The sequence below is a fragment of the Zalophus californianus genome, chromosome 6 (genome assembly GCF_009762305.2).
Source record: "Zalophus californianus isolate mZalCal1 chromosome 6, mZalCal1.pri.v2, whole genome shotgun sequence".
Classification (NCBI taxonomy): domain Eukaryota; kingdom Metazoa; phylum Chordata; class Mammalia; order Carnivora; family Otariidae; genus Zalophus; species Zalophus californianus.
The window spans coordinates 100815466-100833660 of NC_045600.1; the positions used below are offsets into that span (position 1 = coordinate 100815466).

An 18195-nucleotide genomic window follows, 5' to 3' on the forward strand; every position below is an offset into this window, starting at 1 on the left:
TAAATATCCATGAATCCAGACTGACATAAATTAATGACTATATAATAATAAGAATAAATAAATAAGGAAACGAGACAAATCCACTGTGACAAATTCCAAATTACTTGTGTAGATACTCTATCCTCAAAGAGGTGGCACATAACTCCCAGCTCTTTAAGAGACAGCATGGAAACAGAAGAAAAGAATAACTTTACAGGGAGAAACCTGACAAACCCTACCTTAGCAAGATGATCAACATTAACATCAACCGTGATAAGTCATGTTGACAGGATGACCCTTGATATAAGATGATGAAAATAGCATTTTAGGGTGCCTGGGTGGCTCAGTCGGTTAAGCATCTGCCTTCAGCTCAGGTCATGATCCCAGGGTCCTGGGGTCGAGCCCCGCATCGGGCTCCCTGCTCAGCGGGAAGCCTGCTTCTCCCTCTGCCACTCCCCCTGCTTGTGTTCCTGCTCTCGCTCTCTCTCTGTCAAATAAATAAATAAAACCTTTAAAAAAAAAAAAAAAAGAAAGAAAAAAATAGCATTTTACCTCTGCAGTCTTCCTCCAAAAATATATTACCCAACCTAATCATGAGAAAAACATCAGACAAGTTCCAACTGAGTGACATTCTACAAAATTTCTGACAAGTAATCCTCAAAACTGTCAAGGTAACCAAAAACAAAAAAGTCTGAGAAACTGCCACAGGACTACTAAATGTCGTGTGATATCCTAGTTGGGAACCTGGAACAGAAGAAAGATGTAAGAGGAAATCTGAATAAGCTATGGACTTTAGTTAATAATAATATATCAATGTTGGTTTATTTATTATGACAAACACATCATTCTAATGTAAGTTGTTAATAAAAAGAGAAACTGGGTATAGAGAATACAGGTACTCTGTATTATTTCACAATAATTTTGTAAATCTAAAACTATCCTAAAATCAAAAGTTTAAGTTTAAAAAAGGTTGAGTCTTTTCCCAATTCACACACACACACACAATTAATGGATGGACTTTTCTTCCATTTTTATTAAAATTCTACTGCAGAGGCAGCAGAGTGCACTGATTACCAACAAAGGTATTAGAATAAGATATTTGGGCTCTGTCTCTCACTAGCTGTACAACTTTGAGAAAGTTGCTTAACCTCTCTGAACCTCAGCTCTCTAAGTCAAATGGACTCATGATAGCCTACTTCTTAGGCATACCATAAAATTAAATGTCATAAGCTGTATCAAACACTTAACACAGTGCCTGGCACAAAATAAGTTCAAGAAAATACTGCTCTTATTAGCTAGCTACTGTGGATTAATTGACAAAACAAAGGTGCTGGTAGTAAACTGATTTACATTAAAAAACAAAAAACAAACCTCAGAATGTACAAAATCTCTACATCAAGTCCCTTATTGTGGATTAGAGAATAAATTCTTAATCTTAACCTATCAAATACCAACATAAATTCCAGAAAAAACATTCAAACAGCTACTTACTCCATGTTCAAGCAATATATTCTAACTGATAGAAAGCCTTTCTGGTGAGAGAGATTTGGGGGTTTCTTCTCTAATTTCCTCAATTTGGCTCATGGGCTCACACAAATGGTTTTTAGTCCCCAGCTCTGTGCAGACACCCTGAAAAAGATGTCCTCTCTCCCTTTTCTTCACCTTGCCCTATTGCCTTCTTTTGCTCTTCCTTGTCTTTTACTCCTTCACTCCCTTCTCTCTCCCCAAAACCCCTCCATAGCTCTCCTTCGATATACATGGAGCAAGTATCCTCTTGTCTATGTACAAGTCCAGAGAATGGAGAAAATGGAGAGGACTAAAAGGCAATCAAACCCTATATTCGGAAAAGGTTAACTTCCACTAGCAAACCTTCTTATATGTTACTGAGCGAACAGGGAAGTCCTCCACAGGCCTCCTTCTACAACCTAGCCTCAGTAAGAGCCAGCTCCAGGAAAGGAGGTGAGGACAGGTACAAGAAGGACCATCACTGTAGATATCATTTCCTATAAATAATTTATGTATACATTTTTGAGGCACGGAACCTGTACACATACGATTATAGAAGTTTCAATCAAGAAAACTGCTCCTGGATTATATATAACACATGTGATGTCCCCAGTAGTGACTCAAAGGGACTTGGTCACAAGAACAAGCCTGAGAGGTACCTCTGAAAATTAAGATTCACCATGCTGGTTTAACATGTCCATGCAGAATAGAAAACACGCTCTGATGGCTTCCTGGCCTTTTCCATGTTTTCTGATCTTGTGGTACCAAACTCCCCAGAATCTGGGCAGCTTGATATTTCCTACAGCTGTTACTACCATTATTTAATTGCAGTCATTGTCACATGTTTCCAGAAAGTAAGCCCTTAACTCCTCTCCCTAAAGGAACTGGTTTGATCTTTGACAAAGGAGGCAAGAATACGCAATGGGAAAAAGAGAGTCTCTTCAACAAATGGTGTTGGGAAAACAGGATGGCAACATGCAAAAGAATGAAACTGGACCACTTTCTTACACCATACACAAAAATAAACTTAAAATGGATTAAAGACCTAAATGTGAGACCTGAAAGCATAAAAATCCTAAGAGAGAGCACAGGCAGTACTTTCTCTGATAATAGCCTTAGCAACATTTTTCTAGATGTCTCCTGAGGAAAGGGAAACAAAAGCAAATATACACTACTGGGACTACATCAAAATTAAAAGCTCCTGCACAGCAAAAGAATAATCCACAAAACAAAAAGACTACTAAATGAGAGAAGGTATTTGCAAATTACATATCTGATAAAGGTTATTACCCAAAATATATAAAAAACTGCTACAATTCAACAAACACACACACACTCCAATCAAAAATGGGCAGAAGACATGAACAGACATTTTTCCAAAGAAGACATTCAGATGGCCAACAGACACATGAAAAAATGCTCACCATCACTCATTATCAGGGAAATACAAATTCAAACCAAAATGAGATATCATCTCACACCTGTCAGAATGGCTAAAATGAAAAACACAAGAAACAAGTGTTGGCAAGGATGTGGAGAGAGAGGAACCAAACTGCACTGTTCATAGGAATGCAAATTGTTACAGCCACTACGGAAGACAGCATGGAGGTTCCTCAAAAATTTAAAAATAGCATTACTATATGATCCAGTAATTCCACTACTGGGTATTTACCCAAAGAATACAAAACACTAATTCAAAAAGATAAATGTATCCCTATGTTTACTGCAGCATTATTTACAATAGCCAAGATATGGAAGCAACCTAACCATCCCTCCACACATGAATGGATAAAGAAGATGTGGTATATAAATACAATGGAATAGTATTCAGCCATAAAAAAAAAATGCAATCTTGCCATTTGGAACAACACAGATGGATCCAGAGGGTATAATGGTATGTGAAATAAGTTAGTCAGAGGAAAGACAACTACCATATGATTTCACTCGTATTTTACTCAATTTAAGAAACAAAATAAATGGACAAAGAAAAAAGAGACAAGCCAAAAAACAGACTTAACTCTCGAGAACAAACTGGTAGTTGCCAGAGTGGAGGTGGATGTGAAATGGATAATATAGGTGAAGGAGATTAAGAGTACACTTATCTTGATGAGCAATGAGTAATGTATGGGATTGCTGAATCACTATATTGTACACCTGATACTAACGTAATACTGTACACTAACTCTACTGGAATTAAAATTAAAGAAAGAAAAACCAATCTGTGTTAGGTCATCAAGTTAAATGATTTTCACAACAGGAGCGACTGGCCATCACAAACATTTCCTACTCAACATCAGCTAACATATATTCACCAACTTGATAGGGTCCAAAGTTGATGGAAGCATGAAGGAAAGAAAAAAGTGGGGGAGGGATCCTGTCTCACTGCCAAGAATGTGAATGATGTTAGCTATAAAATAAATTCATCTATACTAAGATCCAAACACTGTACACTTCCTAGATGGGCTTGTATAGTCAGGTCTTGTGATGTGTTTTCAGACAGGAAGGAATGAAGTAGGAGGCACGTTCCAAGCTAACTATATGACAAGAGAAAAAGCCAAGAGAACCATGGAGGCGAAATTCCCAAATGGAAACAGGCCACAGAAGGGGAACAAGCCACTTGGGACCCCTGAAACTACAGTCCACTGCCCTGTGCAAATACCATACAGTGGAAAGCCTCTCCTGGGTCTCTGAGAGACAACTCTCTAATAATATTGTATGGTATTATTTATATATCGTCTACCTGATTATATTTGAAATTGATTTATTTGATTAAATACTTCCACTATACCAAGGACTATGCTAGGGACATCACCTGAATTATGTCATTTAATCATCACAATCCTATGAGGTAAATAGTATTATTCCCGGGGGGGGGGGGGTGGGTGGGCAGACCCATCGAGCAGTGGGGAGACTCCCGGGAAAGAATTCAGCTTACGTGAACTCCCAGGCTCACAATGGGGTTCAAGGGAAACAGAACCGTGCTGCGGATGAGCCAATCATCCTAAGTGCCCCATGGCCTCCTCACCAGGGACTTGCTGCCTCCAGACACTGCGCAACCGCTGGGCACCCTCACACCTGGATTCTTAAAGGCGGGGGGGGGGGGGGAGGGTGCTGGTGATATACTTAACTCATCTCTGAGGAGGAGTCCTCGAAACCTGTGGTATCTAAGCCAGAGTTCCATTATAAAATACACCAGAAGTATATTAACGACCCATCTTAACTGGCCCTTCCAGTCAAATGTCTTACTTCGACTTAGTTTGCAGTTATGCTGCACGTTTTGTTACGCTCATACCTCATTCAAGACTCCCGGCCCGGCTTCCGACGCGCGGCAACGCAAGGGGCGGGAAGGACCCCGTGGGTGGCTGCAGCCCCGCAGCTCGCCCTCCTGGGCCTCCCAGCCGGCACCCCGGCCGCGGGCACCCGCGCGCCTCGCAGCGCTCGACAGCGGCCCAGCTGGCTTCAACTGACCTGAACGCGTGCCTCTCGCTGCCAGCCAACCTCCTCTCGGAACGATGGCGGCCGGCGGCACGGAGTCTGCGCACTCCGTGCTGCCCAACAGGGCGTCTGGAGGACAGCGGCTGCGTGGCGGCTGCGTGGCGGCTTGACGCTGCGTGAGGACAGCCCTGCGGGCACCCTAGTCGGCACTCCGTCGGCCGCTGGCTCGCAGGCGTACTTCCCCAAAGCGACGCGTGAGACTTCCTACTCGGAATGTCTTGATTGTTGCGTGGGTGTAAAACCCACTTCACGAGAGAACGCTCAGCAGTGTGCAAAACCTGTGCTGGACATCAGCTGTGGCCGAAAAGCTTACTGTCCTCTACCTTGGAAGTGCCCACGGTGTGTCCAAGTGCCAGTTGCTCGCCCACCTGCACGTCACAGCCCTGCTGAACGTCTCGCGGTGAACATCCAAGGCCTGCATGACCCACGTGCACAATAAATGGATCCCGGTAGGAGACAGCCACGTGGCTGACTTAGCTCCCACTTTTAGGAAGCACTGGACTTCACTGACCATGTCGGTGAAACGGGAAGCAGGATCCTGGTCCCCTGTGAGGCTGGGATCTCCCGTTCAACTACCATCTGTGTGGCTTACCTCGTGAAGATCTAGCCCAACTTTGGCTTCATGGGCCAGCAGCTCTTGCAGTTTGAATCTGAGATCCATGCCCACCCCACAGGATCCCTCCAGCCAAGAGGAGGCAGCCAGCTCTTCATTTACAGCCCACTGGCAGACGCTGACAGCCCTAATGTGCAGGGTTCCTACTGCACATTCCCTACTTAAGTGCTGGTGACAGTGCCCACCAACCAGATGGTCTCAGAGCTCCTAGGAGCCGCATGGCCATAGCCATATCCTACTAAAACTGGGATGGGGGAAATAGCCCAACATAACAGTGATTGTGTTTTTTAAATTCATGGACATTTCGTATCTGTGCAGTACTGAAGAGCTCACACTCTCTTATGCTGCTCCAGTGGGATAGTGAGTGGTTACCAGGCTTGCAAAGGACTTCAGACAGCTCAGAAATAGGTTCTTGGGGGTACAAGGGGAGCACAGCCTGTGCTGACTACTGCACTTTCAGACCCCCTGTCCTCTCAGGACTGCCCAGTCCTCATACCTCAAATTTTTTTGAGGTTTTTTATTTCAAGTGTAAGGCAATAAAACCTGCAGCAATGTGGGAGAAAGGGCTTGCTAGACCAGGAGAACAGGCAGTTTCAAAGCCAATTCATTTCTGAGGAAACACAATTTCCACCTTTTTTTTTTTTTTAACTTTGGCAGTCTTGGTACCCATCTCTGTTGCTTCAGGGCATAAGCTGATCACCATCGAGTCAGCAAAGTAACCCTCTAGGGTTTGTAGGGACATGAGATATATGCTGATTTGAACTCTCAGATGTTTTTCAGACTCCCTCTTGGGTCCAATGGAAGCAGTTGGTTCAAGTAGCAAAATGCTGACATTTCTGGGTTTCCTTTTCACTGTGTGTTCTTCCCTGAGTTTGGATTTTGATTATTATCCGTACTTTCTCATTGCACCTCTCCTCAAAGCAACTCCTGTGTCAGTTGAAAAGGGTTCTGCAGACCGTAGACCAAAAATGACCCCTTCAAGGTGGTGACAGAGGGTGCCAGGAGAAAAAGAGTACCTATTGTCTGGGTGAGTGGTGTTGAAACAGTCACTCCCCTAGCATGCTTTCCCTATGTATGCTTGTCTCATCTCTCATGACACTTGTTTTCTTCCCTCCCCTGGGGATTGTCTTCAAGCTGTTGACTTCTGGGATTTACAGATTTTACAATGTGGTACTACTTCTTTTTTTGTCTATAGGTTAGTTCTCCAGGGGAGAAAAAAGCAATAATTTCCTAAAATCCATACTAATATGAAGAAAATCAGTATATTACGGTTGTCGTTGTTTCTAGTGCAAAACAAAAACAGTAAAAGGAAAAAAAAACCCTCACATCCCACATCCCCATTCTTTAAGAGCCACATTCTCTTTCAAAGAAATGATAAATGGCTATAAAGTACGCTAAGAGATTAATTAGAACCACCCCTCCCAATTAATATGTTTGCATGGAGGCAATGTCTTAATGCAAAGACTAATGTTAAGGGAGGAGTTCCTGGTAGAGCAGTAGGTGGAGGATGAGAGAAGAGAGGAAAAAGTAATTCTTTCATCTCTGAACTTGTGTAACATGTTTTTGTGCCAAATAAACAAATTGTGTTACCATCTCTGAATTTATCATTGCTTGGCTGGTTATTTATAGTAAGGCAAAGCAAGCAAGGGACCATGGAATGTGTTCTAAATAGAGGCAAATAGTTAACTGTGACAATGGAAGCAGACAGTAGTGCTCAGATAAAGGGAATATTCCAATCCTGGGCAGAGCTCATCCTTCAAAGATGGCTGCCCCTGTTACGTGGACATTCATTAAGGAACTGAGCAAAGTCGGACTGGGATTGGAAGGAATGTTTCCAGGATGTAGGGAGAAGGATCACGTAAACCCAGGGCTTAGGGTAGCTGGGAGATGAGGTCAGTTGACCGGGGCAGAAGACGAGTTATAACGATCTCAGCTCCTACCAGGCCAGGGTTATCAGAGCCAGGTACAGTGCTGGGGACAGAGCCTGAGCCCCAGGAATAGCTTACTCCTTCCCAGAGCAGTACAGAGGCCACCAGGTTCCCAGGACCTGCAGGAGACACATCCGGGTAAATATACCATGCTCAGGCCAGCATAGGTCTGAAACCAGGGATTAGCCAGGTCTGAATTTCCATGTGAGGTTTGGAGGCTGGGAACAAGACGGACACACCTTATCTGACTCTGTATTTATTAATATTAGAGGCCGGATAGTAACTACATAGAGACTTCATATTAAAAGAACTGGCAGTTATCTCACCGATAAGCTGAAAAGTTTTTTTTTTTAAGATTTTATTTATTTATTTATTTGAGACAGAGAAAGAATGAGAGGGGGTGAGGGTCAGAGGGAGAAGCAGACTCCCTGCTGAGCAGGGAGCCCAATGCGGGACTCGATCCCAGGACTCCAGGATCATGAACTGAGCCGAAGGCAGTCGCCTAACCAACTGAGCCACCCAGGCGCCCAGCTGAAAAGTTTTGATTCTACATCTTCCTTTTTTTAAATCTATGCTCTGAAATCACTTTCTGTTATTTTTTTTTCTAGCAACCTGGAATATGATATCCAGAGCACATCCTTCATTTTTCTTCTCTTGTTTTATGACTCTAATAGGATCCTGTTTTCCTTACTGATTTACAAAATTAAACTAATTTAGCCTCTTCAAAGCATAAAGTTAGAACTAAATTATAGAGCTCCGAGGGGTTAGGAATACCTCCTATGATTTATCTGGGATATATTATGTAGATCACAAAATGCCAGGAAGGAAAGAAGGAAGGGAGGGAGGGAGAAAGAGGGAGAGAGAGAAAAAGAAGTCAGAAATTAAACATGAAAAAGATTCCCTTCCAGCAATTCACCATGGGGCCTGAGCTTTTCTGGTAATTGAGGAAAGACGTGGATAAAATCAGGTGAAGACTGGAAAAAAGATTTTAACATTGGGTGGGGCCTCATTCACTATGCACCGCACGCAGTCACCGAGACATTCCCAGAGATAACCAATACTGTTGTGGGCAGTTTTTGACCCCCCCCTCAGAGCTTCAGACACTCTCATGCACTGTGTGGGAGCCAGACACCATCCCTATCACCTGAACACTGTCCCGCTCAGTCTCTGGAGAGCCAGCTGGCCCAGGGATAGGATACTTGCTTCTTCCCTTCACCCAGAACTATCACCCAGAACAATCCAGGCCTACATCTGCTTGAACTAGACTTTGAAAAATCAAAAGCCACTTAACTCTTTCAGTAAGGAAAGCCTGACTTTCACTGCTTAAAGCCCAGCCCTCCCTCTTGAGGAGGAGGAAAAATTGCCTTTCTTTCTTGATGTGCTTACTGCCAAGGAAGGAAGAGCTAATTCTCAAATAGGTCATCCTGCCAAAATGTTAACAATAATTGGTTGTGGTTGAAGTTGATTTTCTTCTTTATGCTTTTCTTTATTTTCCAGCTTTCTACAATTATTGTACATCAAAAAAACAAAAAACAAAACAAAACAAAAAGAACAAGAAAACACTACCACCACCACGACCCCCCCTAATAAATCCTGCTTTGAGGATTGCCTCTCCCAGAAATCTTCCAGATGTTTCATCCTGGGGAGGATCAGCTACTATGGGCCCCCAAGCACATCACCTTGCCTTCCTCAATCTCAGCCCTTTCATTCTACATGGCCAGTGTTGCCTTGTTCTTTAATCTCCAGTGTTTAGTTCAATCACCAGAACATGGTAGGTATATCTGTTCACTAAATTAATAAGTCAATGAATGAGTCAGTGACAGAAGTACCATATTACCTGCTCAACTCTAGACTTTAAAAGTCTTTCTAGTCAAGGGCCATCTGGGTGGCTCTGTTGGTTAAGCATCCAACTCTTCGTTTCAGCTCAGTGCATGATCTCGGGGTCATGCGATTGAGCCCTGGGTCGGGCTGCACACTCAGCGTGGCGTCTACTTGGGATTCTCTCCCTCTCCCTCTCCCTTTGCCCCTCCCCTGTTTGCTCATGCTTGCACGTGCTCTCTCTCTCTCTAAAATAATGATAATAACAATAATAATAAATCTTCTTTAAAACCTGTCTTGTCATATATGAGTTCATATCTACTAGAACCAAGGTGATCGGGGTGCCTGGGTGGCTCAGTCGGTTAATTGTCTGCCTTCAGCTCAGATCATGATCGCAGGATCCTGGGATCTAGTCCTGCACTGGGCTCCCTACTCAGCAGGGACTCTCCTTCTCCCTCTCCTGCTCCTCCTGCTTGAGCTCGCTCTCTCTCTCTGTCAAATAAATAAATAAAACCTTAAAAAAAAAAAAAAGAACCAAGGTGATCCATTAAGACCAAGTTGGTTCTCCCAAACTCAAGAATCCATGGTAAAATTTGAAATCTGGCAAACTCTCTGACATAAAAACCTAAAACTTATTAGAAACATTTCTCAATTCCTGATCCAAACTCCTTCCTAATTCTTAATTAATATTTAGAAATGTGCTTGCAAGTATAATAGCCTTGGGCTATAATGGATTATAGCTAGGAAAGTTCCATTTGTCATCACCTATTGTTTAAAAATAACAGCCACCCCCACAGCCAGGTTCCGTTGACATACTATGCCTTTTCTGGTTTATTTCTTCTTTTTTTTTAATTTTTAAAAAAAATATTTTATTTATTTATTTGACAGAGAGAGACACAGCGAGAGAGGGAACACAAGCAGGGGGAGTGGGAGAGGGAAAAGCAGGCTTCCCGCCGAGCAGGGAGCCGATGCGGGGCTCGATCCCAGGACCGTGGGATCATGACCTGAGCCAAAGGCAGACGCTTAATGACTGAGCCACCCAGGCGGCCCTTCCTTTTTTTTTTTTTTTTTTTTTTAACATCTATTTACTTGAGAGAGAGAGTGAGCGAGAGAAAGCACAGCGGGGTGGTGGGTGAGAGGAGCAGAGGGAGAGGGAGAAGCAGACTCCCTGCTGAGCAGGGAGCCCAATGTGGGGCTCCATTCGGGGCTCTATCCCAGGACTCCAGGATCATGACCTGAGCCAAAGGCAGATATTTAACTGACTAAGCCACCAAGGCACCCCTGGTTTATTTCTTCTTAATGGAAAGCAGGTTGTTCAACGGCAACAAGGAGGAGAAGGGGGAGGGCTGGTGATCATTCTAAATAGCTCGTTTCTTCACTGTGATTTTAGGAGTCTAAGAAAGCCCTCTTGTACTCAACCGCCTCTCATTCCTGTAGTAGGCAAACAAAACTTTCATTCCAAGATAAGGCTGACCCTATAAACTCACATCCAGGAAAGGGACATGGGTTAGCAGCCATACCAAAGCTTAAACAGCATCCCACTGACCCTGAAGGAGGGAGAGGCCCTGCAGAGACTAGGAAGAAAGTTTGGAGAACTTGAGTCCATCTTGACCGTCCCATTTTTGCCCAGAGCTTGCCAAGCTCGTAGACCGGGTACAGGCTATTTGAGGTTGGAATTGTTGGCTTTGGATTTCACCTAAATAAAGTGGCTTCCGGTTTACTCTCCCCTTGTGCTCTACTGTGGAGAACAAGACTGAGCAGCCTGATTAGGGACGCATAGCTGGGAACAGCACAAATGCAAAAGAAGACTTGCAAAGGGGGAAAGTGTGCTTTTCTGTTTTAGGAAACCTGCTGACGTAGGGAATGCTTCTGTTTTTCTGCAGAAATGCTGCCTTCAGTGGACAAAATTCAGCCACAATCAAGCTAATTGAATGCACAAATGTAATATTTTTCCAGGGCACCTCCAATTTAATGCTTGATGAAATCGTGTCTTTCGCATATATTTACAAAAGCTTTTCTTCATCCAGAAATGTCTGTTAAAATTGCTTATAGATGCTGAGATAGCAAATCACTCTTCTAATGTAATGAGATAAGTCATCTCTATAAACTTTGCTTGCTCAAATGTACTCGCATAAAAGAAATCAGGCTACAGGCTTTTTTCAATAAATAGAATGAACAACTAGAACTTGATGGCTATAACATGTTCTGCCTCATTGCTAAGGGATGTTTAAAATTGCTCCCTCACTCTCGAAGCCGAGTTTTCATTTTGGTAGTTGATGGAAAAAGGAGGTCAAATAAACTGATGTGGATAAGAAGCCAGAGCCGTTTGTCAAAACGTGGGGAGAGGCCGGAGATTGGAGTCATTTAAAGACTAAAAATTGATTTAAAAGCGTTCTGTCCTCAAATCATTTTTCTTGCCTAATGGAGCCACTTTGTGAGCCAGGTTTTCCCTGCTTTAGCTATCTTTACTAATAATTTACACTAGAGGAACTTCACATGCTGGGAAGATTTATATGCATAGCTCTTTGTGTATAGCCAAGTAAAACAGACCCAAAGATCAAGAGTCTATGGAAAAATCGAGGCCTTCAGAGGCTTAGCCAACTGTTTCCAAGTAAAATGTGTCTTTAATCTGGCAGCAAACTTTGTGACAAAAGATCTAATAGGCCATCTTATACATGCCTAGGGTTACCATATAGGGCTGTCATACACATATGGCCACTCAGGCTGTGCACTGCACAATTGAAAGGGAGATACCTTCACATAGGCTACAATGTGTAGGGTACCATCTGGAGTTCTACAGTATGTCAGCCCTGCCCAGTCCCACCACACAGGTCGGGGGGAATAAAATCATCCTCTTGTTCAGTCATAGTTCAGTAAGTTTCCATGGCTACACTCCATGCATTGCCTTTAATTGCTGAAAGAATAAAATCAAAGTTCTTATTATCAGCTGACAAAATGTTAAAGTCTGCCTGGTGCCCTTTTCCCTTCTCTTTACAAAGTAAAATTGTTTGGGAGACTATTCAAATCTCCAGATGGTGAGAGCGGACACCCGGGACTCCAAGATGGCGTCAGTCGTACCACTGAAGGAGAAGAAGCTCATGGATGTGAAACTAGGAGAGCTGCCCAGCTGGATACTGATGCGGGATTTCACCCCTAAGGGCATTGCTGGAGCATTTCGAAGAGGTTACTACCGGGGTATTACAACAAGTATATCAATGTGAAGAAAGGGGGCGTTGCTGGGATTTCTATGGTGCTGGCAGCTTATGTGCTTTTCAACGACTGTCGTTGTTACAAGGAACCCAAACACGAGCGGCTCCGCAAGGACCACTGAAGAGGGCCCAGTGTGGAGGCACTTTCGGCATTCCTGACCATGACCTTTGCCTGGCACCCTTGAATCCTCTCATATTCTGATTCAGAATTAACATCCAATAAAAGATGACTGGTACTTGGTAAAAAAAAAAAAAATCTCCAGATGGTTATTTATTTCAAAGAAATGGTTTGGACAGCTTCACTGAGGGCAGACTGGAACCCAGAAGAACAGACCAAAGTCTAAGCGCCGTCTCTTGTCAGTTTTGGATAACGTGAGATCCAAATCACTGCTCCCTGCAGGGGAGAGACAGCAGGCAGCATTTGGAACAGTTCTCCCAGAGACTTTCTGGGGCCAGTCTGCCTTTTGGATTTTCCCTCATGCCTGCTGGAGGGTCCAACCAGCCAGACCAGTGGCCAGGGCGCCCTAGGCACAGTGGGAGCAGAAGCCTCCCCACACTCCGGCTGTACAGCCTTGCCTTCTTCTACCACCTTCCCCTTTGCAGCCCGAAACACACTTTATGATGGGAAGCATCAAAGCCCAAACACTTCCTGATATGAAACATTACTCCGGACAGCCCCTGCCCAGCCCTATCAATTTTGAGTTCAATACCATAATTTGGGGTTTTAACCCCGTAAAGATCCTGCTTCTTATGCAGTTCCTTGAACTCTGCCCCAAGCTCATTTCTTGGGATTTGAGCGTCAGTTCGAATATGCATAGGAGGATACATTTGAGAAAATACTATTTTCACCTAACATACTTTTTAAACAATAGCTTAGTTGACTTACAGGCCCTTCACGGGCCACTCAAGAGCCATGCTCCATCTCAGTTTCTATCCAAAGTTTGCCAAAGATCAAAATGGAAAATCATTCAGCCCACAGATACACTTTGGTCAACATAGTGTCACTTTAATTGAGTTTGAATGCTTCAAGTGGGGCAGGTGGTCTTCATTTCTCCAGCCCCACACCCCCGGCCCCCCATTCTGTTCAACTAGCCATTTTACACATTTATTCCCATTACCTGCTTACTCCCTGCAGACAGTACTGAGTGTGCCCTACATCAGCCAGGTTCAGGAATGAGCAGTTAACACAGCATCCTCTGACCAGGAGGAAATACAGTGGAAGGGTTTGGGGAGAGTCATCGACTCCGCCTCTGGCCCTACACCCTGCTTAGCGGAAGGACATGTATAATCCAGCCGTCCCGTATCCTGGACTAGCAGCCTATGGACAGCATCTTTACATTACGAACAGTGATAGAGTAATACACATCATGTCTATTACAGTCTATCCACAAAAGGATGGACCAGAAACCAGGTAGTCCTAGAAACAGCCCCTGGCTGGCTAGGAGGGGTGGGAGACGTAATTCTTTCTGTATAGAGTCTTGGTGCCTATAGCGCCAGTAATGTGAATCACCTATTCCATTATCAGAACCATAAAAATCTGGTGGAGAGCTTCCTCCCTGCTGTAAAAACCTCACCTTAGATTTTCAGACACAGCAAAAATGCTTCCTTCTCCTCTGGGTCATCTGCCTCAATCCTCCCAAAAACAATCACTTTCTTCTCTGTGCCCCCAATCCACTTTTGTTACACCTCCCTACAAGAATACTGTAGCCTGACTCACTGACCGGTGTGTCCTTGAGGTTGGGGCAGAACGTTGTTTATTTCTCTAAGTCTAATGGCTTATAGATGTATCTGCAGTATTTGCTAGCGCCTACGAGGCCACCCCACTCCTCTTCCCAATTGGAGGCCACCACGGACGCTGGTTTTCACCTATTTTACCTGTAAAAAGATGAGCAGATGGGAGTTTCCCCCAGAGGTACTATCATCCCCTGGGCATGAAGAGCTGTGCAAGAGAACTTTCTAGTATAATGGACATGTTCTGTGCCTTTGCTGTCCAATACACTGTCTGCTAACCACATGAGGATATCAAGCATTTGAAATGTGGAGAGTGTGACTGAGGAACTGAATTTTTAATTTTATTCATTTATATCAATTTAAATGTAAATAGCCACATCCTGAGAGTGGCTATCATATCAGTCAGCTGAGTTCCAGAGCTTTACTCTTCCACAGCCCTTATGCATGCATGTTTGATTTTTATTTTTTATTTTATTTTTTTGACGCATTTGATTTTTAAACAATTAAGTCAAAAGCAAGGTCGACAAAGTACTTGTGTATAAAGTAAAAATTCAGTTTATTCATCTGTTTATGACACAGTACACAAGAGGCAAAGTGTTTCACATCATAGATTTCACTTCCAACTCCTTGGAATGTTCATTTCTTTGGCTAAAAGGAGAGACTAGACGTGAGAGGCAGGCAATGCTTAGGCAACTGACATAAGGATGGGGAGGGGGTGATGCTAACACCATCCTCGCGGGGACAGGCACAAGGGGTCTGTTAGTCACAAGCTATTTTCGGGAACTGTTAGCTGGAAACAAAGGAGCACCACTGCTGGGCGCTCATCCGCCGTGGGCCTCAGTCATCCCCGCCACACAGGTACAGCAGCGCCTTCTGGTAGTCGCCCTTCGTGTCTTGCTACAAATGGCCAAGGAGAAAAAAAGAAATTCAGCACCCGAAGAAAAGACCCCCAACTCTGCAATAGCGTAGAAGCAGGCTCAACGCACACAGAGAGCCTCCCCTGGCAGTAGCGAAGAGAAGGCTCCGCGGGACCCGCCCAGACACAAAGACCCAAGCCATCAGCAGCAGGCCCTCAGGGAGTCTGGCCCAGGGGAGACCTTCGAGTGACATGACCACAGGGCAGAGAGAAGGTGAGGTACTGGGGATCCACACAGCGAGGAATCAGACCCACACAGGCCGGCCTGCTCTTCCCGCAGTGAGGTCCTGCAAGCACCACCACTTTTCTCACCGGCCCTCACGCTTCCAGAGAAGGCGAGGGCCTTTCCTGCCTCTCGATGCTGTTTCCGGGATTCTTAAGGTCATGCGGGAATAAGCTAGTGAAGTGTGGAAACATGTGCCCTAATAAACCCGGGCATACCAAACCCACCTCAAAGTTCATCCTTGGTTAACCACGGACATGCTTTTGAAAATGTCAGGGTCTTTTAGAAGGGGTGGGGGTGCAATGCCTGTCTGACATACCCAGCCGGGGGCCACTGTGAGCAGCACCCCCTTGCATACGAAGGCTGCATCTCTCCAAAACAGAGACTAAACTGACGGGAGAGATGGAAGTGCTGAGTAACTAAACATTGCCAGGCCTATCGTAGAGGACTTTCAAAAAATGGAAACAGTCGATCCTGAAAGAGTGCAGGGCTGAGGGGTGCCAACCCCTGCCACCTCTGTTCCACCCTGACAAAAATCCACATATAACTTCTGACGCCCCAAAAACTTAACTATTGATAGCCTACTGTTGACCGGGAGCTATACCAGTAACATGGACAGTCGATTAACACATATGTTGTCTGTTAGGTGTATTACATGCTATATTCTTACAATAAAGTAAGCAGGCTAAAAAAATAGTAAGAAAATCGGAAGGAAAATACATTTACAGCACTATACTGTATTTATCAAAAAAAATCGATAAATCAATCAGTGCTGTTCAAGCCTGTGTTGTTCAAGGGTCAACCGCTTAATAAAAGATAAATTGATCTCAGGCTCTTCAGGATGTCAGCAAGTCTTGCAGGATCACTGTCATGAACACCAATTACCACTATAGACTAGCATATGTGGGAAGGTATAAAAGCTTTGCCAGTCCCTCTAAGATTCTAGGACAAATCAAAATAGACCCATGGTACCTGATGACTAGCATCTCTTCCCCAAGGAATTAGAAAACCACCACTCTTGCCATCATTCTGACAGGCCCCTGGCCCAGGGACCCAGGGCCTTCTGGATGGCCAGGTAGGGCCAACATCACCACAGGGCTTACCTGGATGTAGTAGTACAGGGACTTGCTGTACTTTCTCTTGAATTCAGACCTAATTTTCAGCATGTCCACTTCACTGCGAGAGACCATGATTCTAATCAGGACTTTATCACGAGTCCCCTTGCCCTGAAAGCCAAGTTGATGTTCCAAGTTACAATTCACTTGACAGTGTTAATCCAGTAAGTTTTCTTACACATGGAACTCATCTGAGTTCTTGACGCTGCCCTCTAAGAAACCGCAAAGGTAATGGTGAACCACTCCTTTAAGAAAAACGATCACATTGGGGCACCTGAGTGGCTCAGCTGGTTGAACATCTGAATCTTGATTTAGGCTGAGGTCACGATCTCAGGGTCATGAGACGGAGCCCCACGTCAGGTTCCATACTGGGCATGGAGCCTGCTTGAGATTCTCCTTCCCTTCCCTCACCCTCTGCCCCTCCCTCACTCCCTCTCTAAAAAAATTAAAAAGAAAAAATAAATTAAAAAAAGAAAAATGAGCATCTTGGAATTCCAAACATGCCGGGATGAAATCAACACAAAGCCCCACTACGCTCACTCAATAAACTTGCACAAGCACCAAGTACGGCATGGCTCAGTTTAAGAAGTGTGCGGGTTTACACATGTAACAAACAGCTCTTGGCTCTCAGGGCTTAAAGAACACATGCCACCACGTGGTCACGGTGGCTCTGTGCCATTTTGAATGGTATGAACAGTAAAGACCACTGAGTTTACTTCCAGAGTCTTAGACCAGAGGCACCGAGGAACAGGTCCTATCTGTCACAGAACCCGAGGGAGATGGGAGTGGACAAGGGGTGATCCAGGAAGAAGGGCCAGGGAGCCAGAAAGCACAAGGGACATTTGAGGCATAGAAAATGGGACAGGATTGTGGGAAGAGACAGTCCATTCAAGAGACAGCTGCAGGGCTGCCTTTGGAGTCAGACAGACCCAAGTTCAAAGGTGGCTATGTAACGTCAGACTAGTTGAAACTTTCTGAGCTCCAGTCTCCCGAGCTATAAAGAAAACAACACAGGCCACATGGGCTTTTTGGTAATGATTTCAGATGAAGTAAGTTGCACCACGTCTACTGCACAGTGGTTGCTTGGTAATCTCTCCCTTCCTTGCCTGCCTTTACTTTCGGGTAAGGGAAGGCAATCCCTGAGAAATCTAAGCAGGAATCAGACACGATTACCATCTGGTACTTTATTTTCTACCTGCACATAAACACATGTTCAAGTAGTTGGGGAGAGAGAGAGAAGACCGACTTGTGGTCTTCTGACCTGTCAAACACAACCACGGCTGACCAGTACACTCCTGCACCTGGAGAGGGGGGCCCTTCCACCATCCACTAGTCAAGGAGACTTGGTTTGGGGCACGAGAGATGAAAAGCCTAGTGTGCAAACATGGACCTCTCAGCTGAGTGCTCTTACCTTCATGGAGTCGTACAGCCGGTCAGCAAAATACAGGGGCTTGTTCTGAATGCACTGGACTGTGGAGGAAAGAAAAGGGGTCAGCTGCTCCTCTCCTCTCCTCTCCAGGGAGGGGTGAGACCCCGACAAACAAGATGACCTAACGTAACAGGAATGGGCTGCAAAATGGGAAAAACTAAGGGAAAACTGGGGATCCTCTGAAAGTCAGCTCCACTGTCATTTTAAACCAGGGGACACTAAGGGCTGCAGAA

General features: G+C 44.5%; 1 protein-coding gene and 1 pseudogene across 2 annotated transcripts in view; one reads left to right on the plus strand and one right to left on the minus strand.

Annotated features, from left to right (window-relative positions):
* The first annotated feature begins 4886 nt into the window (after nt 1-4886).
* Nucleotides 4887-12783, plus strand: LOC113909903 (annotated as a pseudogene).
* Nucleotides 12784-14811: 2028 nt separating this feature from the next.
* Nucleotides 14812-18195, minus strand: part of ANXA2 (annexin A2) — a 44832-nt gene continuing 41448 nt past the window's right edge. For both annotated transcript variants that reach the window (XM_027570411.1, XM_027570410.1), the window contains exons 11-13: nt 17945-18003; nt 16522-16644; nt 14812-15176 (exon numbers count right to left, since the gene is read on the minus strand). In XM_027570411.1, coding sequence (XP_027426212.1) covers nt 15117-15176; nt 16522-16644; nt 17945-18003 — 242 coding nt within the window. In that variant the 3' untranslated portion in view covers nt 14812-15116. The remainder of the gene's footprint in view (nt 15177-16521; nt 16645-17944; nt 18004-18195) is intronic.